The sequence below is a fragment of the Gossypium hirsutum genome, chromosome A02, assembly GCF_007990345.1.
Source record: "Gossypium hirsutum isolate 1008001.06 chromosome A02, Gossypium_hirsutum_v2.1, whole genome shotgun sequence".
NCBI lineage: Eukaryota > Viridiplantae > Streptophyta > Magnoliopsida > Malvales > Malvaceae > Gossypium > Gossypium hirsutum.
In genome coordinates, this window is record NC_053425.1 from 12,483,156 (window position 1) to 12,505,394 (window position 22,239).

Genomic DNA, 22,239 nt, shown 5'->3' on the forward strand with positions numbered 1-22,239 from the left:
TAAGAAAGATATAAATCCTTAAGAAAATAATAATTCAGTATCCATATTTTCTTTATTTTAATTCTAAACAGGATATATATATATATAAGTTATGCGTCTAAACAGCTAACGTTTTCATTAATCTAGTGGAGAGAAACATCAGACGGGAAATCGTGTGGATATTTATTGACAGTTTGTCTGAGTAGTTTCTCTTGCTCGACAAGGTTAGATGGAGGAAGATCGTAAACATCCGTGAACAACTCCGTAAGCGGTGGTTTCTCCGTTCCCTCCGCCACTTGAATCGCTTTCAATAGCTGCATTGAAAAAATTGCTCGAATTATTTACATTTGCATGCACCATTTTCTTCTCAACATATATGTATATACTTGCCTGTTTCTTTATGCTACTTCGGAGATCAGCTTCATCTCTTTCACTCCACCAACCATTGAGTTCAACCCATTTTCTAAATCTATTTACCGGGTCTCGACCCGTTTTCCAGTGCTCGATTTCACTGAGAGAACGATATTTGGTGGAATCGTCGGATGTGGAATGGTGTCCAACTCTATATGCAAGAGACTGCAACAGTTATTAAAAATTTATTATTTGATACATCGACGGACATTCATTTAACCAGATATGAAGTTACCTCAACTAGGACCGGTCGTTGCTCATTTATAGCCATATTACGAGCCGCACGAATGGCGCTATAAACAGCAAGTGCATCAGTACCGTCGACTCGAATGCTTGGGATTCCATAAGCTTGGCCCTTAACAACAACACCGTCGCCTGCCAAAACAGGACCGATTTCGTTCCGTCAAGTCTACGGTTCAAGTTGTGTTTAAGTTAAAACAATTGATGGAAACGTACTTCGAAATTGATCTGATGTTGGTGTACTAATGGCCCAGCCATTGTTGCGACAAACAAAAATAACCGGGGCTTCCATAACTGCTGCAAAGTTCAAACCAGCATGAAAATCTCCCTGAAGAAAAAAGGGCAGTTCATAATTAATAACAATTGTGAGAAAATAATAAATAACCAACAAGATCAAGCCTTAAAACCTCGCTGGTACCGCCATCACCGATAAAGGCGACAACGCAAGCGTCTTTCTTATCCATCTTAAGAGAGTACGCCATGCCTGCAGCTTGAGGAAGCTGAGTTCTGTCAACCACAAATCCAACCAAACACTCAGACATGAAAACCAATGGTGGAAATTTCATTGTATTGATTCGTAGTTCGAAAACCGAGCAATCTTACGCAATCGGGGATGAAACAGTGACGAAGTTGTGCTTGCTTGAGCCGTAATGAACCGGCATCTGCCTACCTTTCCCACCATCATCCTTGTTCCCAAAGCATTGGTTGACAATTTCTTGCAATGTGAAACCACGCCACAAAAGAACTCCTTGTTCCCGATACTGAGGCAAGATAATATCATCTTTGGTAAGTGCAGCAGCGGATGATATGGTAGCCGCTTCTTCGCCAAATGATGTCATATAGAACGATATTCGCCCTTGCCTTTGTGCTTCATATAAGAAAGTATCCATAATTTGCAGACAAACCATGTCTCTGTACATTTTCACTGCCAATTCTTTGTTAACCTATCCATTTCATTTTCACATCAATTTAATAAATATTGAATTTGTCAGAAATCTTGAACGCAATTATAATAAGTGTACTAAACATATCGTGTTAATTGGGTTAATTGGGTTTACCTTTTCAAAATCACTACCATCTTTGATTAGCTCTCCATCATCACCAAGAACTCGATAGCAAGGTATTCTTTTATCATAAGACCCTGAAATGAACTTCATTTCTGAAGTACATGCAACTTTTCCTCCTGGAAAATCTAAATCCTGCCCAAGTTTAAGATAACAAGAATTGCTTAAAGTAAATGTAACTATATATATATTTAAAAAAACTCTTAAACAACAATTCAATAGCAAATTTTGGGATTAAGTTTTGTAAAACTTACTAAATTTTAAAAAATTTTAGGAGTTTAATTAGAAATTTTTGAAATAAATTAGGGGCTTGATTAAAAAATTTTTTAGATTAATTAAAATTTTCAAAAATGAAAAAATATAATAAAAATTTTCAAAAATTTTGAGGCTTAGTTAAAAATATTTAAAATTTTCAAAAAAAAAATCAATATTTTTCAAAATTTTGGGGGCGAGTCCCCGTAAGGATTTGCCTCTATGTGTAAGGCATTACCAAACTTTTGCAATTCATGGAGTGTTGGAACTTTTTTTTTAATTAACTACCATCTTATTTGGATTGAAACAATTATCGAAAAAGTAAATTTCTGTTTTAAAGGTATTATTTCATATATTTTTCATAATAAATAAAAACGTAATTTATTAAGTTCTATTGAGTTGGTAAATTTTAATATACGTGTAACCTTACATTTATAAATCTAGATTAAAGTTATTTATAAGTTAAGTTGAACTAGATTCGTGTTTATCACGTGCAATATATTAATGCTATTTATAGTTGTCTAAGTCTAGGTCGGTCCAAAATAAGTATATTAAATTTTGTCAAAATTTGTTAATATTTAAAAATATTAATTTAAACATATTTAAACTTTCTTATATTATTTTTATTTTAACATATATAATTATTTTTATTTAATAGTTAGTAATGATATTTTTTTCTTTATTAAACTAAATAATCACAACTTAACATATCTTTTAATATTTACATTATAGTATAATATATTTAATTTTCTTATGATATAAATTACATAATATATAAAATAAAAAATATATAATATATATCATAAACTTAAAAGATGACAAGACCAAGGGCTTTGAATAATAAATCTTAAGTTTGACTCATATTTTAATTAAGTCTATTTTTTTAAATTAATTTTTTATGTTTTAAAAAAAATATTTTTTATACCTTATCAATTTTGAATGAATTTTGAGTTGATCGAATAAATAATGCATAATCGAATCTAATCTAAATTATATAAATTTACATTGATGTGGCATTCTCAATCACATAGATTTATATAAAAACATATACTTTTCTTGGTTTCTCCCCCATTTTCTAGTAAAACCTTGGTCTCTCTACTCTCTGCATTAAAAATTACCAAAACCATAGATTATCCAAATCCAAAATTTAATGGTTATCTATAGTTTCAACATCAACCGCCACCATTGAGCACGGCTTGACGGCGTCCGATCAACTCCAAAAATCAACATAATGCTCACCTCTTCTTCCCGCTCATCGTAATTGATTTATCAAAACCTTATTATGAAAACTTCAATTTTTCCGCCCTGACACTTCACCACCACACAGTATTACTAAATCTGCATATCCAACTCTGGTCTTGGATATAGATGAACTCACTCACCCAATACTCAAGTCCAGATGGATGGATATAGTTTACAGGTTGAGAAGGCTGTGACTGTAGGGGAGGTCTGCATGCAGATGCAGCCCCTAATTCTAATCCTAATCCTAAACTAGGGTGGGCTCACAAGGAGGGTTTTGTTCCCAGATATGTAGAGAGGAAAATGTCCTACAAAAGAAATTCTCTTGCGTGGTGGAAGTGATAATGTCTCCAAACTGCATAATTGCGAATCAAGAAGGGATGATGTTGGTTTTAATACGAAAAATTCCAAAAAGTGACATGGCTTGGATCCGTTATTATGCAGTTTGGTCCATTTTTAGCCTATGGTGTAGGGTAGCTACTAATTTGGCCATACCTGCTGTTTCTAGCTCCAATCTGGTTCATTCTTTCTGACTGATTTATTAGTGTGGAGACGCTACTATACACTACCCCTTTCTTTTGGTGTATCTAAAAATCTATATATATTATTATTTAATCTCTTGGTTAAGTCATCGGGTACTAATTCGGTTAATAAAATTATAAAAAATATTCTTTCGTAATTAAAATAATTAAATTATATTTTTTGAGAATATTTTATTTTTTATTTTAAAAAATTAATAAAAATATACATATGTTGGGATTTGAACCCACATCATCAATTGTATTAATTAAATTTTAATTTACCACTCAATTAAAGTTTTATTTTGATATTTTTTATACATTTTAATTTTATTATGCACACTTTATTACCTCCATCAATTGTATATCTATACTTACTATTATTTAAGCTCTTGACTGAGTTGATGTCACGAGTCATATTAATAATATATTTGACTGAATTGGTGTTACAAGTTAACTCTATCGGCTCAAGATTGATGACAATACAACGATAAACAATTTAATCTAATTTTTTCATTTTAATATCCTACATATTTTATGCGTTGTTATTATTGATTGATTTCTTCAAATCATATATTTTATTATTTATTATATCTTATTTTGAAACACAAATCCATATTCTAAATGTATAGTTTTCATATACTCGTGTGATATATAATTTTTAGTATTAATTAATTACTTTTCATCCACTAAACAGGTAACAATTTTTTTTATATTTTATAGTTATTTTATTTGATTAAAAATATTTTTTAAATAATAATTTTTAAAAAATAGTAAAAGAATAAAGAAGTTTTTCTAATTGAATGGTTTTACTAAATGAGGTTATTTTTAGACTTTTTTTTTAAAGAAAAATAAGTTTTGATTTGAATTTTTTTACTCGATTGAATCATGACATTAAATTCACATTAAATTTAATCAAAAATTTTATATAAAGTTATAGATATAGACTAAGGAATTCTAAAAAATTAAGTTAGCATCAAATTCAACTTTTAATATATATATATATAATGTTTATGTTGGATTTTAACCAGGCCGGCTTTGAGGACTGTTTTGAGGTATAGCCCCCTAGGGTCCAAAGACAAAAGGAGATCAAAAAAATATTTATTTCATTAATAAAAAAATAGCTCAAAAGATAAAAATATCTTTAAAATAATATTTATTTTAAATAAAAAGATTCTTAAATATTATTTGTTGTTTGGTATAAATAATAGGTTTTTAGTAGGGTAATTATCCTGACCAATATTAATGGAGTAAAAAACTCAACATATAGATCTAAGCTAATGTCAAATGTTTTTTAATTATTATTTTATTATACTCTAAAAATAAATGACATCAATCTAGACAGAATTTTTTTACTCCAGTAACAATATATAAAATAATTATCTTTTGATAAGTTCACAATTAAATTGAGGTTGGATTAATTCATCATATAGTTAAGTAAAATTCTTAAATAATAATAATATGAATAGATATTTTTTTTCTTACTTGAATATAAAATTTGTATTTTTTGACACATTAAAATCGAAAATTATGGTTTATTGTGATAACCATCACGCCATATCCACTTATAATTAGTTTTTTGTATATTTGAATCCTTATACTTTTTTGTATATTTAAAATTTAATCCTTATACTTTTAAATCCTTATACTTTTTGTATATTCATGTTTTAAAAGTCAAGTTCAGTTGTTAACTCTGTCCAATTTTCGTAATAAGTTCACTTATATGATATTTTAAAATAAAAAAGATACTCAATTAATTGTCATGTATAACATTACACATTAGACCAAAATTCTTGCGTAATTTTGAGTTTTGTCTTTTTTTTATTAATTTTAAAATAAAAAATAGAGAAGGATTTTTCGAAAAACATTGATGTTGATGTTATCATTAATGATTTTGCATCTCAAAATGTTTGTAGAACCCATTTTTATGATATTTTGTATTTTTATAGTTGATGACATAAGAGTAGATTAAATGAAAATTTTTTTTGTTAGAAAAATATATAATTCCCTTAATGTCATAAAACATATTATTTTAATGAAATTACTTGTATATCATATTATTTTATCATATTACATTTTATAAACTTTTAAAAGGATCCGATTTATTATTTAACTTAAGGCCCAAACATATCAACAACGATCCTGATTTTAACATCAACATTTTGTCACTATCATTGAAAAGGATATAAGTAGAGGTAGTTGACGTAGCTGAAAGTATAATGCCAATTTTTAGAAAAGCTTAAAAAATATATTATTTTATCTATTCTTTATTAATTTTATATTTTAATGTCTATTATCTAATGTTATATATTTAATTTTTAATGTATAAATTACATTATAAAAAATTAAGATTAAAATATGCTATAAGTTATCGTACTTTTTATAAATTTAGGGTTTAGTCGTACTTTTATTTTTAATATTTTAGTCTCTTTACTTTTCAAATCTAAATATTTAGGTCCAATTGTTAACACTAATAAAATTATTTTATTAAATTCTGTTTCATTACAACATTATTTTTTTAGTTACATTGTTATCATATGAGTGTTTCTTTTATTTTAAAATGTTACACCTAGGGGCGAAGGTAGAAATGGTTTTTAGGGGGAGCCGAGATTAAATTTTAATTTTTAAGATAGTGAAAATGCAATTTCACCATTTGAATAGCTTATATCTTTATAATTTTTTAAAGGATTAAATCAAAATTTTATAATTTTTAGGGAGCCAAAGTGTAATTTTACCTTTACTAATTTAAAATTTTAAAAAATTTAAAGAACCTAAATGAGAAATTTTCCATTTTAGGGGGCAGGACCTCTGTCAGCCCTCTCTGGCTACGCCCTTAATCACACCAACAAATTTAACAAAAAAAAATAATTGTATTAACATGGAGCTGAATTTTAAATTTTAAAAATAAAATAACTAAATTTTTTAAAATAAAAATAAATAAAATGAATTTCAAAATTATGAAAAATATAGGAACCTATTAACATATTTTAACCAAAATTTAATATAACTTAAATTGAATTCGGGCATTACATATTGGGGAAAAAAGTAGTTCAGCTCTACGAAAGTTTTTTCAGGTGCAAAGTCCGAACTCGCTCTCTCAATGATTAAAGAATGAAGAAACCAAACCAACCCTTAAATCAAATTACAGTAGTGTGTAAGCTTGAATACCGACGAGAGATTCAGAGTTCAATACTGGATCGAATTTTTATTTTTAATTCTGAATTCATGAGATGTAATCAAACTATTCAAAATTGAGTTTAGTTAAATTTATTTATTAATCATACGTAACTATAAAATTATTTTGGTTAATTCGCCAGCCAAAATTCAAAAAATACATTATAAAATCATATTCGGAAAATCTAATGAATGGATGAGACAGTTAAGGTTGGGATTAATAAAAGTATGAGTTTGGGCATAAAAATAAAAATAGTAAGTAGGTACCTGATCGTCGTCGTCGTCGTCTTCGACTTGTTTTTGAGGTAGGGAGGATTTGAAACGCTGAACCAAGAAAAGGGAAGCCATAGTATTAACGCATGGCCATGAACGTGGGACTAAAGCTGAAGCAACTCCAGGTTGTAAGGGATATCTCCACCACCCTCCTTTCATTTCACCTGCTTTGCCCCTCAGTTCCACCTTTGAAAGTGCCTTGATATGATGAACCATGCCACTTGATCTTCTTCCCCAGCTCGCCATACTAATTCCAACAAGCTCTTCTTTTTCTTTCTTTTCTGTTATAATTTTATATGTTTAAGGGCTAATCTGAAAGAAAAATGGTGGTTAGAGAGAGATGGATAAATTTAGAAATGAGTGAAAGCAAAAATTTGTGTAATGTAGACCTCCCTCCTTTAGGTAGCCATAAAAATACAATACCAACACCACATGTTTAAATGCAAGTAAATTAAATATTTATACAAAATTACAAGGGATTTTCCAATTTTCTGAATTAACTCGCAATTAATAAGGTAACTAGTTTTTTTGGGGGACTAGTGTGGTAGTTTTCATTGATAGAGAAGGTTACCTAATTAACTCTTTTTGGTCCTTCGTTATTGTATAATTAATTAACTAGTTATAGTCTCAGCACAATTTGGGGTTATGTTTGTGGAAGGGGTAATTTCAATTTATAGATTTTGGCCTAACAAACCCTCACATTCCTCCTTTCATTCTCCCAATATTTCTTTACAGCTAGTAGCAATCTGTAACTATTTTAATTCATATTGAATACTAACAAGTTTATTTTTAATTTAATTATTAAAACAGCACATAGGATTTCAAGATGGTTTGGACTCTAAGAAAATAAAAACACCCCTAAATTCAAGGATTATGGGATAACGATTTTAACTCATTCAATTAAGTTGGTGTACTTATCTCAGTTCAATCAATTCTAAACGATTATGAGCTACAGTACCTAAGCTTCTATATTGTCACACAGCTTAGATTAGGAAATGATGATCTTGGAATGAAAATTGGCTTAACTTTCCCCACCGCCGTACCGGCAGCCGACCTAATTGCTTTACAAGGCACACACATCAACTAACAAATTCAAGACTCAAATAAATGAGAGAATTCCATATACCAACTTAATTTTCATAATATGACTGAGTTCTCATTATTTTTATTTCATCATTTTAATAATTCTTCTTTTTAGAGCTTGCAAACAGATTCATTAAAACATTGGCTTGTTTTTGGCTAGACCCATTTTTAGCATTGGGATTATTGATCATTAAATGTAAACAAATCAATTGATAACTAATAAAATCCTTTAAATATAGACATGGATGAAAAGAGAGTTGTTTAACAATTTGTTTGCAAGTGAAAGGCACCATCATGCGAATACTAAAAGAAAGAGAATCCAAATGCAAGAAGTGAATCAAACAGAAAGGAGATAGAAAGGGAATCCAAATGGGCTCCGCCGTTGTTGGGGGGTTTTCAAGCTAAATTGAAGTTGAACAGTCATCTCATTCATATCATTTTCCATCCCCCAAAACCAACGGTTCATCATCATCCACCTGCCATTCTAGATTCTACACTCTTGGCTCTTCAAAACAAAAACTTGATTTTCACCACCTTATTAAGACAAATATGTTTTAATCTTCTGACAGCAACTCATCATCCAAATGACCAACACAGGCTCAAAAGAAACACACCATCGCACATCCTATGAAGTAAACAATTTGATGGTATGATTATTCCTTGTATAATAGCTATTCATCACCTTGTATCAAAAGTTCAAAACAGAAACATATACAAATCCTTCAATGGGTTAAAAGCATGAAACAACCATAATCATACAAAGGGTGCTTCTTTAACCTGTTAATTGAAGAACAATAGAGACAGTCTTCGGTTATCCAATTTACCCCTCAGCACCCTCTATCTCAAGCTCTACATGAATACTGCTATTTTCTTCCAACTCCCAAGTTAATAGTTCCAATATTAAATATATATCTTTTCCTCCCTTGTGCTGTAACCGATCAGCTTCGAACATGAATACATGTTTTTTTGTTCCAATCCAACTGCATCCAACGGTTTTCTTCAACCTCTGCTTCATGGCCTTCTTCACTCGAATTATACCTTCCCATTTACCACTCATCTCGTATGCATGATTCAACACCGAATAGGGTAAAGATGACTGTGGTTTCTGTTCTATCATCTTCTTGGCTATTGTTTCAGTGATGTTCAGGTTGGTGTAAGTCATAGTAGCAAGTGCTAGTGATTTCCAAACTAAAAAGCTAGGTTCAAAAGGCATTGTTTCTAAAGTATCAAATGCTTCTTTGAATTTACCAGCATGGCAGAGCATATCAATTACACATGCATAGTGCTCATCACGAGGTGTAACTCCGAATTCTTCCTCCATTGAAGAAAAGATACTCATTCCTACATCAACAAAACCGCCACACCTGCAAGCTAATAGAATTCCAGAAAGTGTTATTCGATCCAGTGCCAAACCTTCTCTGAGTAGTTCTTTAAATAGTTCCAATGTCTCAACAGCTCTGCCGTTGTGAGCCAAACCCATAATTAAAGTATTCCAAGATATTAGATCTTTTACATGCATTTCAGAGAAAACCTGCATTGCTGAGTCAATTAATCCAATATTAGTATACATATCAACAAGTGAAGTTGCAACAATTAATTCCGACAAAAAACCAGATTTTATCACCAAAGAATGGATTTGAGGTCCTTGCTCAACTGAAAGAAAATTTATACAGCTTAGAATACTACTTAGAGTGAACTCAGTAGGCCTACAATCCTCCCTAAAAGCAAGCAAAAAAAGTAAGAAAACATCATCCTGTAAGCCATGCCTAGCATAACCTGAGATCATAGAATTGCAAACCAGAGAATCCCAACGTTGCACTTCTTCAAAATGCTTAACCGAGTCCTTCAATACATTGCATTTCGAGAAAAGGTCAATAATGGCACTCGAAACAATGGGATTCGAGATGAACCCCATCTTGATACATAGAGCAAATATTTGGTTACCCTTATCCAAATTTCTCAAATTAGTACAAATAGCAATTGCATTGGACATTGTATATTCATCTAGGGAATAACCAGACAATCTCATTTGATCAAACTGTTTCAATGCCAAGTCTTCATGACCTGACTTACAACAACCCGAAATCAATGAATTCCAAGACACAACATCCACCGCTTCCATACTTAACAACACACCAAAAGCATACTGTACCAATCCAAGCTTACCATACATATCAATCAACGAATTGCCGATCACTAAATTGGACAAACAAACACCACTCGTAATCATGTTACAATGAATTTCCTTGCCTTGTCTAGCACAAGACACTAATGTTGTCAGAATTGAAAACGTGAACTTACTCGGTCTAACACCAAAGTTCTGCATTTGCTTAAACACTTCCAATCCATGATCCCAAAATCCCAACAACCCACAACCCGAAATCATCGAGTTCCAACTAACAACATCTTTCTCGGGCATTTCGTCAAACAATGAACATGCTTTCTTAAAATGACCAAACTTTAACAACCCATTCAACCTAATGTTCCAAGATATGACATTTTTGTCGTTTATCTCCTCAAACACTTTGGAAACATCATGAAAAGAGCCAACTTTGAGGTAAAGGTCCACAAAGCGATTACCCAAAAAAGTTGTGCCACTGAATCCGAATTTAATCAACTGAGCATGGATAGTTTGGGCAAACTTAATGGAGTTGAAGGATAAACAATGGTTTATAAGGTTGTTGCAATGTGAAAGCGTGGGTTTCTGAGACCAATAAATTGGTTTTAGGAAAGGGCGCATGCATGGAGCAAATGTTTGAAGCAAGCTTCGAAGTGTTACAAAAGAAGCTGAGAAACTGATAAATGTTAACTGTTATTTTTAATATTTTTATTTTTTCTAGAGGTGTGTATGGGCGGGCCACCTGGACAGGCCCAAAAAGCTGCCCGAAATGTGAGAGGATCTGAGTAAAAAGTATAGGCTCGAAAAATGGATTTGGGTAAAAAATAATGCCCGTTTAAGAAACTGGCCGTGCCTCGGGTAAGGCATTTTTGGCCGGGGCTCGACCCGGCCCAATTTCACTACATAATAAAATTTTTTTTTTTAAATATTATTTTCTTATTATTTTCTCCTTATTTTGCTATTATTTTACTATAATGTTGCTACTATTTTATTGTTATTATTTGGATATTGTATAAAACTTATTTTATTGTTAATTTTTTTATTTTAAAGATATTTTTTAATTTTGTTATTATTTTAGAAACATTTGCTTGTTAAGTTGCATTTATTTTAGTGTTATTTAAGTATACATATTTTTTAAAATTTATTTTCAATTTATTGAGAAATATTTTTTGATGTTTTTAGTATTTTTGATGGTTTATATATATTTTAAAATTATATAAAAATTAATATGGGCAGGCCGGGTTGGGCCCGAGTTTTAACATTTTTATTCGGGTCGGGTTTGGACAAAATTTTGAGCCTATTTTTCGGGCCGGACCGGACAAACGGGCCTAAATTTTTAGTTGGGCCCGGCCCGGCCCATGCACACCTCTAATTTTTTTCCCCGAAAATTTTAATATTCTTATTATGAATTATTTATAATGCCACATGTTTATTTTTAGTTAAAATATGTTGCTAGTCCCTATACTTTGAAAAAAATTCAAAATTTAGTCCCTATACTTAAAAAGTTAGAAATTAAGTCCTCCAACTCTTTTGATTTTAAAATCTCTGTCCAATTATTAAATTCGTAAGCATTTTTATCAAAATTTGTCAATTTGAGATAATGATTAAGCTGCTCTTGTATAACTTATCTTATGATTGATGGAGAATATACATTTTAAGTTGACAAATTTTAATAGAAACTACCAATCGTAATAATGATTGGACTAGAATTTTTAAATTGAAAAAATAAGGGAATTGAATTTTTAACTTTTAAAGTATAAGGATTAAGGGCCAGTTCTACATTGCTTTTCAAAAGCACTTCTGGTTCCAAAAGCACTTCTGGAAGAAAAGCTGTGTAGAATAAACTGTTTTTGGCTGAAATTTTTAGCTTTTCAGAAGTACTTTTGAAAACCACTTCTGAAAAGAAGAAACTAAAATTTTTAGCTTTTCCTCCCCAAAAGCATTTTTAGTGCTTAATTACTTTTTCACCCCTCCAATAATATAGTAATTTCCCTTTTTTTTCTTAGTACTTAATTACAAATGTGTTTAAATTATTAATTAAAAATAAAAAAATATTTTTAAAATACTAATTACAAATATTTAATAATTATATTTAAATATTTAAAATATAGTTTATATATTCTAATTAAATTTTACAAATAATTAATATTTATTGCTTAAAAATATTTAAAATTTATATTTTATATATTAAAATATTAACAAGAAGTTATAATAATATTTTTATATTCTTACTAAAATATAATAATATTAACTAATTTAAATATTATTTAAATGCATATTTGTTATTTAATAATAGTATTTTTAAAATAGATATTTTATTTTTTAAAAGTATTTTTTGACAGCAATGCTAAACACTCAAATTTTAAACCAAACTTTTTAAAAGTACTTTTTAAAAGTACTTCACAGCACCTTTAAAAAGGCCAAACTAGTACTTAAATCTCAACTTCTATAGAGGAAGATTAGGGTTTGTAGCCACCTTGGTGCAGGACAGCCAATTCAGTCCAAACTAGTAGCTTGGTCCAATCTCTGTTCTGGAACAAAATGAACCAAGAGTTTTAGTTTGGTCATCCAGGCAGAGATGAAGGGAACTAACCTCTGAAACTATATTGCTAACAGGCACCAGTGGTGACAAATCATGTTAAAATCTGCATCTGTGAAGTTAACACTCAGATATCTTCACTACTTTCTTTTTTTATCTTCACTTAAGAGGAAAAATGGATTCCCAAAAGAGCTTTCTTTAATCCAATTGTATATCATGGAGGACTAGAGATTATCTGGAGAAGGGAATGCAGCATTCTGCAGTGAAACCAAAGTTATAAACCAGCTCATTGCAATGAGATAAAAAATCAAAGCAATTACAATCAAATCTTAAGTAAAACCTGTCAGAACACATACCTACAAGCAAGTCAAGTACAATATCACAGAAAAACCTTTTATCTCCCCCTGGAACTTGATGAGTGAAGCAAGTATAAGAAGCTAGCCCGACACAACCGTTGCCAGTTGCCACTACGAAGATGCTTGTTCAACTGTCAGCGCAACTGAAACCAGGATTCTTCTGAATTTGCTTTTCTCTCATTATCTTTCTAACAATAGCTGATGTTTCCCATTCACCAGAGGTTGCAAATAAGCTGGATAACTGTACGTAAGCACTGGAGTTTCCAGGATCAAGCTCGATAATCCGCTCTGCCACGTCCTTTCCAAGAGTTTTGTCTCCATGCGCAACACAGCCTCTCAAAACAGATAACCACAAACTTGCATCCGCCTTAAAAGGCATTTCTCCTATGAGATTCATTGCTTCCTCAAGGCAACCAACACGGGCAAAAAGATCAACCATGCAAGAGTAGTGCTCTATCCCCGGATCATAATGATAGTCCCTTTTCATTGAGTTAAACCACTTTCGTCCCTCCTCTAGAAGTCCACAATGATCACAGGCAGACAGGACTGCTATAAATGTTACGTTAGTTGGCCCTACACCAGCATTTATCATTTCATTGAACAACAACAATGCTTCAAACCCATGACCATTGGTAGCATAACCCATAAGCATGGAATTCCAAGAGATTTCATCTGATTTTGTCATTGTGTCAAATATTTTTCGCCCATATTCAACTAAACCACATTTGCAGTAGAAATCAACAAGGGAGGTAGATATTATTTGATCAGATTCAAGTCCAATGTGAGTAGCTTTAGCAAATACTTGTTCACCAAGTTCAATGCTGGAGATGCTAGTACAGGCACTGATGGCACTAGCCAAAGTAAACTTGTCGATTCTCAGGTTTAATTTATTCATCTTGAAGAATAGATCTAATGCCTCAACTGGACAACCATTTTGACTCAGACCTACTATCATTGAATTCCATGATATCAGGCTTTTATTTGGCATTGTCATGAAAATCTGCTTTGCATCTTCAATTCTTCCACAGCTGGAATACACAGCGATCATAGAGTTAAGCAAGATTGTATCATAGGCTTCGAGCTCACTAAACAACTTGCAAGCATCATTAGGCCATCCAAACTTGGAGTAAGAATCAATCAGAGTGCTGGCTACGATAACATCAGAGATCGCACCAACTTTATGAGCATGACCATGCATCTGTTTGACTTGTTCCAAAATGCATAAACTACTGCAGGCCCTCAGAATAACTGCAATCGAAGAAAAGTCTTGCCGAACCCCTTTTTCCCGCATCCTATTAAAGAGAGCTAATGCTTTAATTTCCTCATTGTTCAAAACATGTCCTGAGATCAAAGAATTCCATAAAACAACAGATGGATCACTTTTTCTATCAAATATTCTTCTTGCATCAGTCATTCTGCCACAGGTTGCATAACCAGAAATTAATGCAGACAAAGAAAAATCATCCGGTTCTGTCATCAAATTCAAAACACGACTTGCACCATCCAAGTCACCACATTTCCCATATAAGTTTATCAGAGAACTGCACAACACTGGATCAAGCTCTATTCCCGCAACCAACATATGTGCATGAATCTGCTTCCCATATTCTATAGCTCCCAAATCAACGCATGCCCCAATAACAGTTGCCAACACAAATGCATCACCCGAAGATCCCGATTCTGTAAACAGCTCAATAGCCTTTTTTGCTTCCCCATTCCGAGCGTAACCGTGAATCATCGAATAGCAAGCAAACCCATTTTTCCTAGGCATGTCATCAAACAAAGCCCCTGCAACTTCTAACTCGCCAGCTTTGGCAAACCCGGAAATGACTAAGTTCCAGGAGAAATCATTTTTATGCGGCATCAACTGGAACAACTCCAATGACTTCTCTTTATTTCCAGATTTCATGTACCCTTCAATCAGTGTATTCCAAGAAAAACAATTTCTCTGCGGCATTTCATCAAACAGTTTCCAAGTCTCAGCCATAGTACCGCACCGCGCATACATTTGGAGGAGGCGATTTCCTACTGTAATAGTGGAGCCAAGGATACCCTTTTTGAGGAAAAAGAGGTGGAGCTGTTTCCCTAGGAGAATGGAGTTGCGGGTTGTACAAGATTGAAGCAAATGACCATAACATTGGTGATCAAGCTCCATGGTCATGGGAACTAGCTATGTGGTCTTTGGTAGATGATTGTATCAATGTGTTACGGTCATCACACAAAGAAAAAGACCACAAATTGTGCTTTACGAAACTGTAAAAACTAATATATATAACTTCTTGGTTGAGAATGTAAATGGATGTTAATGCTTTTTGCCCAAAGCTCCAACATTCAGCTTTAATCACTTACTCTTTTAGATTATTGGCCAAAGCTTCATGTGTTTATATATTGAAGTTCGAATATGGATAAGCCCCAATTGCATCAAGAAATTCCATTAGCAATACCTTTTTGCAGTCATATATATATATTTTTTTATAAATTTTATTCATGTATTTGGAGAATTTTCAAAACAAATCATATTTTCATCTGAGAATGTGTGAGACACCAATTTGGTATGAAACTTCATTGGTACTGCTGTTTTAATCATTTTCTTTTTGTTGTTGTGCTAATTGCAAGCAAACCTCATAATTAAATGCAGCATCTCGGGGAAGCAAAATCATTGATCCATCTTCAATTTAAAGGGAAAGAAAGAAAGCACTTTAATTAGCATCTCTGAATATTATACAGTCTTAGCTGCATTTCTCTGCTTTAACAAATCTCCTGTATGAACTGAACCCTAAACATTTAACATTATTTGAAAAAGATAATTACATGTTGAACGCCATTTTTAAAGATGGCTCAACTCTGAGGATTGGCCTCTTTTGACCGCAATGCTTTGGTTTTTTTAGGGAAGATAAAAGCCAAGCAACCACTTCTCCTATGCCTGCATTGCACAAAAAAGAACAATCATTTCAACTTTAGACATAGGAATCTGCCTGTGAGCAACGGAGGCCAGTGACACATACAGAGATTATTGATTCCTAGATCTTCCCCTAATGTTTAACAAATTTAATATGCAAACTTAGGATCATTTGAATTGAGCAATAAGTTGTAACATACCTGCGGCGAGTAGTGCTGATGCTCCGGTAGCTTCTGCCGCTGCCACTGCTGCTGCTACGGATGCTTTTGGTGCTGCCACTCTTTATAGTCGATCCGCTGCTGTCGCTCTCGCTCGACCCCGATCTCTTCTTCCACCAATCTTTATCTACAGTCTTACCAGATGCATCTGCTACAGTCGGCTTTGGAGAAACTTTTGAATTACTATTCGTGTTAGGATCATTCTTCTTACTCTTATTCTTCTTCATCTTCTTCTTTTTCTTAGACCCTAACGAAACTGGAAACACCATTTTTAGAAGAAACCCTCCATTATCTACTAAGCTCCCACTCCTACTAAGTTGCTGTTTCTGACTGTTCTGCTTCTCGTTCTTGTACTTGCGTTCATCGATCGAATTTGAACCTCTCCCTTGGGCGAAACTCTCCTGCTTCGGTTCCACAACAACGACAGGCTGATGTTCCACGAGATCTTTCAACGAAAGTTCGTAACAAGACTCGGGCATTTTACTAACCATTTCCATAAGCTCCTTTTGGCCTCTAGCTATGGCTTGAGCTCTCGACGATGGCGATAGACACCGGTAATTAACGTTGTTTTCATGTTGAGGACTAGATTTCCATAAAGGAGGACTGGAAATTCCGGACTCATCGTCCGCCATCAATGTTTCAACTTCGAACCTCCCTTCCAAGGTGTTCCAACTGCTGTAATTTGCGTAGTTTTGAGCAGTTTTTTGCACTTTGGGACCGTAGTTCATGGCACGATCATAACTGTCATTACAATCACTGAATCCTCCAGTTAAGTGATCCGATAAACTGACATAAGATTTGGGCAGTTCTTTGGTAGGATCAAACATGTTTGGTTGGTAAGAAAATTGGGTGAAAGGAGAAGGAAGAGGCAGGGGAGCAATTGAAGATGGTTTAAAAGGTGGGTGTGGAGCCATTATCTTTCACCGACCCTTTGAGTCACTTTGTGATTTTCTAAACAAAACTTGGTTTTAATGGTGACGATTACCGAGATTATAAAGTAAGATATGTTACGTTATCTTAATTTTTCTTTTAATAAAATGAAATTATGAAGAAAATCCCTTGGATTGGATTTGGCTCTAATGGGGGAGTTTTGTCTGATTAAAGTCAAGAAATTCTAGAGGGACATCCCTTTCTTATTATTTTTTTTTTGGTGATTTGATTTTGGATTTTGTTTTGTTTTATTTTAGTTTTTATGTGGATTTAAAAAAATCCCTTGTCTCCCCCTGCTTTTAATGCTTTGACTTTTTACCTCTCTCTCGTGGGAACGTATTTAACAAGTTCACTATTTGAATAATTAAATTTTGGATTTCATTGGTTAGTTAATATCTTTATGGGATAATAACACATTTCGTATCTATATTTTTCAAATTATTTAATATGGCACCTCTATTTTACAATGTCTAAACTATCAATATGTTTTTATTATAATATACGTACTTTCATAAAATAACGAATGTGGCACATCTGCTTTAAAATTTTTTAATCTGGTACTTGAATTATTAATATATGTTTTTATTATAGTACCTAATGTTAGCACTATTAGTGAATTGCTAAACCAGCTAATGAAAATTTGACACGCAGAATTTTTTTTAAATCATTAAGTCCACATGGATAATATAATATAATTTAAAAAATTAAATAAAAAATTAGATTAAATTTAAAAAAAAACAAATAACTAAACATATAGCTAATAAAATAAATAAATACTATTTTTTTTAACTTTCACATAATGTTGTATTATCCATTTGGACTAGATGATTCGGAAAAACAATTCTACGTATGAAATTTTATTGCCTAATTTAGTAATTTACTAATTTTGTTAACACTTGGTATCATAATAAAACACATTTAATAGTTCAAGTATCACACTGAATATTTTTAAAATACAAGTATTACATTATACATTTTGTGAAAGTACAGGTAACAAATGTGACATCACCCTTATAATTACTATGGCTTAAGTTATGATTGGACTTTTAAATTATATCTTTTTTATTTTTGTATTTAAACATTTTTATGTCCTTAAACTATTATTTTCATCTCATTTTATTTCAAATGTTATCCGCATTCAATAAGAATATGTGACATGTCATGTTCTTATTGACAACTTATTTTAAGGTAAATCGGGACAAAAATTATAATTAAGTACTAAGGGGAAAAAAGCTTTAAGTACCAAAGTAAAATAAATGAGAATAGATTAGGTGCTAAATCATGTCTTAACTAAATTATTATGATGGGTGGTATTAAATCTGGATTCAAATTGTAACGATCCAGTTTTTAGCAGTGTCAGAAAATTCAATATTGTACTGAATTTAATGAATCCAATTACTAAATAACTTATAATGGAATAAATAAGTGTAGGATGTGCAATTGAAGGGTCGAATTAGTGAATGTGAATAAAATAAATCGGTTATTAAAAATAGCACAAGAGTAAATTGTTATGTGGCGAAATGAGTGTAAATGATTTATAATTTAGCAAGGTCTTAGATGACAATTTCACAAAATCATTGTGAATTTATGGTAATATTAAAGTGAGAGTCATATCATCATTTAACACTAACCAATATTAAAGTCTACTAAACTTTCAATTAGTTAATTATCTAAGTTAATTAAACTAAACACCATGTTAATCATGTAAATCTATATATGGAAGATGGTGGGATGAAAAAGAAAAACTATTTTTTTTCTTCTTCCTTATTCGGTTAAACCATCAAAACAAAAAGAAATAACATTTTTTCAAGCTTCCTACCATTGCAAATCCATAATTAAGACAATTGATAAGTTTTTTTCGTGAATTAATGATAAACTTTTAATTGTTAATGCCAAATCCTTAATGCCCATTTGTTTGATAATTGAATTAATGGAATTATGGTTCAATTCCCATCATTTGGAGTTTTAGGAATTTGAATGTTAAGAGATTAGAAATTAGTTAGTTTATGGCTCAAATAAGTTACTAATATGATAAAAAATTATGAAATAGAGTTTGAATTAAATTTAGATGATTTGCTTAATTATGTATTGTTAAGGACTGAATTGTAAAGGATGGAAACTTTGAAGACTTATAATAAATAATGATGATAGGAGGTCCCTGTGTCATATTTATGAAGTCAATTTTAAATTTAATCAGGAAAATTGAAAGTTACGAGCATTTCGGTTAATAGGAATTATAATGACTAAAATGAATAAAATATAGTCATGTTTAGTTACTATTAATATGTGAATTTGATTGAGAAACTGATATTGTTTTGAAACCATATTATCAAATGTAGTGAAAGACAATGCTGAAACATCAAAGATGAATGGGAAGAAAAAGGCAAACATCGAATAATTACTGCAGTTTTTGTTTCTATAATTCACTTTTAATAACTTGTTCATAGACTAATTAGTTGTTATAATTGAATACGAAACAAATGTTGAGGTAATCGTATCTTTCTAAAAAAAAAACTATGAAATGATGACTTTTGATATCATGGTTGTTGGTTCAAGTATGAATACTTGAATTGTGATTTATATGTGTGTGTGAATGTTTATGTTTGATATAAATGTATATATAATATCGAGAAATTGATACTATATTGAATTTTGTGATAATGGTGATAAAAATGATTAGGCCTCATTAATCAATATTAGACGTAGTCCGGGTATAGCCGGCATATATTATAGGATCACTGATATAGTGATTTACTTGCCATAATTGCCGCACAATCTGGGATGGTTGAATAAACAGTATAGACAATTACTTAAAACCATCATTGTTGAGCAACCCGTGATAGTAGAATATAACAAATATTAAAAGTCATCATTGTCAAGCAACCTGGGATGAAAAAATAAAATAGTCCTAATTACCAGAGGATCATGGACTTACTCGATATATATATTTGAATATTCATTCTTATGTCTATAATCGGATAATAAGAGCCAAAATGAATAAGCAATGGAATTGATATTGAAATGTGAAATTAATAAGAAAGTAGGAAAAATGATATGATGAGTTAAAGTAGTAAATATTAATGTAATTGATACTTGTTATACATATATATATGTAAATATTTACTTTAGTTTATTTTAATAAAATAAATTTAAATTATATTAGTACTACTGAGTATTTGATACTCAGTGCATGATTTGTTTATTTTCGTGCGCAAGTCCCAAACGAGGATTTCCATAGGTTGGAAGTGCCAAAGCATCCATTCTCAACAACTCAACTCGAGAATCATTTTGCTATATCTTTTGTGTTTATATATGTGTTTGAGTTGGAATGGCATGTAAATAGGTTGTTTTGGGCATGTTGCTTAAGTGGTCATTTTGATATATTTGGTATATTGGCTTATAAGGTCTCATAAGTTGAATTTTAATCGTAAATTAGTAGATAATTATTCTAGTTTATATAAGATTGTTTATGTAAATTAGTTGGTTGAATAATGTTGCATTGATGGTTATAATTTGATGATATTTGGTTGTGTTTACATGTGTTTAATTTATGGTCTTAATTTGGTGTAAAATTTAGGTATATTTAAGATACCATTTGGTATGGTTTGGACACTTGAAAATGTGCATCTAGAGCTATTTTATTATTGAGTCTCAATATAGAATGAACATGTTTCGAGACTATAAGAGCAAAATTCACCTTATATTTTGATCTATATACTTAGTGTCGAAACTTGGCAAGCTAGTCTCGAGACAATCCTATTTAAGCTTTGAGACAAGTGGCCTTTGTCTTGAGATAAGTAAACTTCGAAGCTAAATTAGTTTTGCACTGCTATAGGTCTTAAGACAAGAACCCCTTGCTTCGAGACATTTAAACATCGAAGCAAAATTAAGGAAACAGAGGAGGTTGGTCTCGAGACATAAAGAACCTTGCCTTGAGACACCGCCTCTACTGTCTCAAGACATGTTAACATCGAAACAAAAATACCTAAAATAAAATTAGGCCTATCTCGAGACAATAAGTCCTCTATCTCAAGACATAACTTTGAAATTTGACAATTGAGTTTGGATTTGAGGCCAAACTCTAAATTTAACCTTGCATAACTTGTAACATGATGAATTGAATCCTAAACACTATGAATGATAATTATGATTTAAATTTTATGATTATGTCATGAAATAGCTTAAGTTGCTTTGGAAGCGTAACATGACATCACACATTCGGATTCGATGACCAGGTCGGGTGTGGGGTGTTACATTTAATGGTATTAAAGCTAGAGTTTAGCCCATTCTTGGACTAAACCGAGCCCTGAGATTGGGTTTAGAGGTACATGCCATGATTAGTGTTAATTCTGAGTTGATTTTATTGGAAAAAATTACTGCAAAACAAACTCGTTAGCACTGACTAGATAAAATAAATTGAGCGTAAATAAATAATGAAGTAATCATTGTGTCGTGGAAAAACCATTGCCTTAAAAGTAAATTTACCTCGATCGATATAATCAAGTAATGGACGTTACCCTCTAAGGTTAACATAGTACTTCTATATTCGTACACCCGAATAAAAAAGGTGAAACAAAATTGTTATTGTTCTTCTCAAAATGAATCAGGAAATAAGAACAAGAAATAAATTGGAAGAAACCCGGATAAATCACACTAGGTTCAATTCCCAGAAAAGATTGGAGGGGTCATAAATGGTCTCACTTAAAATCTAATCTCCTATGCAGAGTATCGCTCTAATGTAATTTAGTAAAATATTGGAATTTTTAGAGAGCAAAAATGAGAGAAGTTGTTTGCTTGTTTACTATGTTGTGAAAAGGTGAGAGAACTGATCTCCTATTTATACAGTTTTCTGAAGGGTAAAGTAGTAAAAATGCAGGGAAAAAAGGTAAAATTGGTAGAGAAAATGTCCTAAAATACCGTAACAATTAAAAAATATTTTCTGTTG

General features: G+C 31.6%; 4 protein-coding genes across 4 annotated transcripts; all 4 read right to left on the reverse strand.

The window, feature by feature from the left end:
• Positions 1-7,577, reverse strand: LOC107951462 (2-oxoisovalerate dehydrogenase subunit alpha 1, mitochondrial). Its single transcript, XM_016886523.2, has 8 exons — positions 7,145-7,577; positions 1,689-1,829; positions 1,234-1,574; positions 1,038-1,137; positions 847-958; positions 626-765; positions 370-555; positions 1-293 (listed from the first exon to the last, which is right to left on the reverse strand). Exons 1-8 carry the CDS (start codon positions 7,394-7,396, stop codon positions 123-125), a joined length of 1,443 nt encoding a protein of 480 aa, XP_016742012.1. The 5' UTR covers positions 7,397-7,577; the 3' UTR covers positions 1-122.
• Positions 7,578-8,446: 869 nt separating this feature from the next.
• Positions 8,447-11,248, reverse strand: LOC107951461 (pentatricopeptide repeat-containing protein At1g43980, mitochondrial). The gene has a single exon (XM_041091235.1). The coding sequence runs from the start codon at positions 10,971-10,973 to the stop codon at positions 9,054-9,056; it is 1,920 nt and encodes a 639-aa protein (XP_040947169.1). The 5' UTR covers positions 10,974-11,248; the 3' UTR covers positions 8,447-9,053.
• Positions 11,249-12,650: 1,402 nt separating this feature from the next.
• LOC107951460 (putative pentatricopeptide repeat-containing protein At1g77010, mitochondrial) lies at positions 12,651-15,781 on the reverse strand. Its single transcript, XM_016886521.2, has 2 exons — positions 13,248-15,781; positions 12,651-13,148 (listed from the first exon to the last, which is right to left on the reverse strand). The coding sequence occupies exon 1, from the start codon at positions 15,406-15,408 to the stop codon at positions 13,375-13,377; it is 2,034 nt and encodes a 677-aa protein (XP_016742010.2). The 5' UTR covers positions 15,409-15,781; the 3' UTR covers positions 12,651-13,148; positions 13,248-13,374.
• A 140-nt stretch (positions 15,782-15,921) lies between these two features.
• LOC107952281 (uncharacterized) lies at positions 15,922-17,406 on the reverse strand. Its single transcript, XM_016887546.2, has 2 exons — positions 16,347-17,406; positions 15,922-16,170 (listed from the first exon to the last, which is right to left on the reverse strand). Exons 1-2 carry the CDS (start codon positions 17,276-17,278, stop codon positions 16,086-16,088), a joined length of 1,017 nt encoding a protein of 338 aa, XP_016743035.2. The 5' UTR covers positions 17,279-17,406; the 3' UTR covers positions 15,922-16,085.
• Positions 17,407-22,239: the final 4,833 nt, after the last annotated feature.

Coding starts and splice junctions, on each gene's coding strand:
- LOC107951462 (XM_016886523.2), bottom strand. CDS start 7,396: ATGGCGAGCTGGGGAAGAAGATCAAGTGGCATGGTTCATCATATCAAG. Junction 766..846: donor AACATCAGATCAATTTCGAA/GTACGTTTCCAT, acceptor CTGTTTTGGCAG/GCGACGGTGTTGTTGTTAAG. Junction 556..625: donor AACGACCGGTCCTAGTTGAG/GTAACTTCATAT, acceptor TAACTGTTGCAG/TCTCTTGCATATAGAGTTGG.
- LOC107951461 (XM_041091235.1), bottom strand. CDS start 10,973: ATGCGCCCTTTCCTAAAACCAATTTATTGGTCTCAGAAACCCACGCTT.
- LOC107951460 (XM_016886521.2), bottom strand. CDS start 15,408: ATGACCATGGAGCTTGATCACCAATGTTATGGTCATTTGCTTCAATCT.
- LOC107952281 (XM_016887546.2), bottom strand. CDS start 17,278: ATGGCTCCACACCCACCTTTTAAACCATCTTCAATTGCTCCCCTGCCT. Junction 16,171..16,346: donor ATCAGCACTACTCGCCGCAG/GTATGTTACAAC, acceptor TGTGCAATGCAG/GCATAGGAGAAGTGGTTGCT.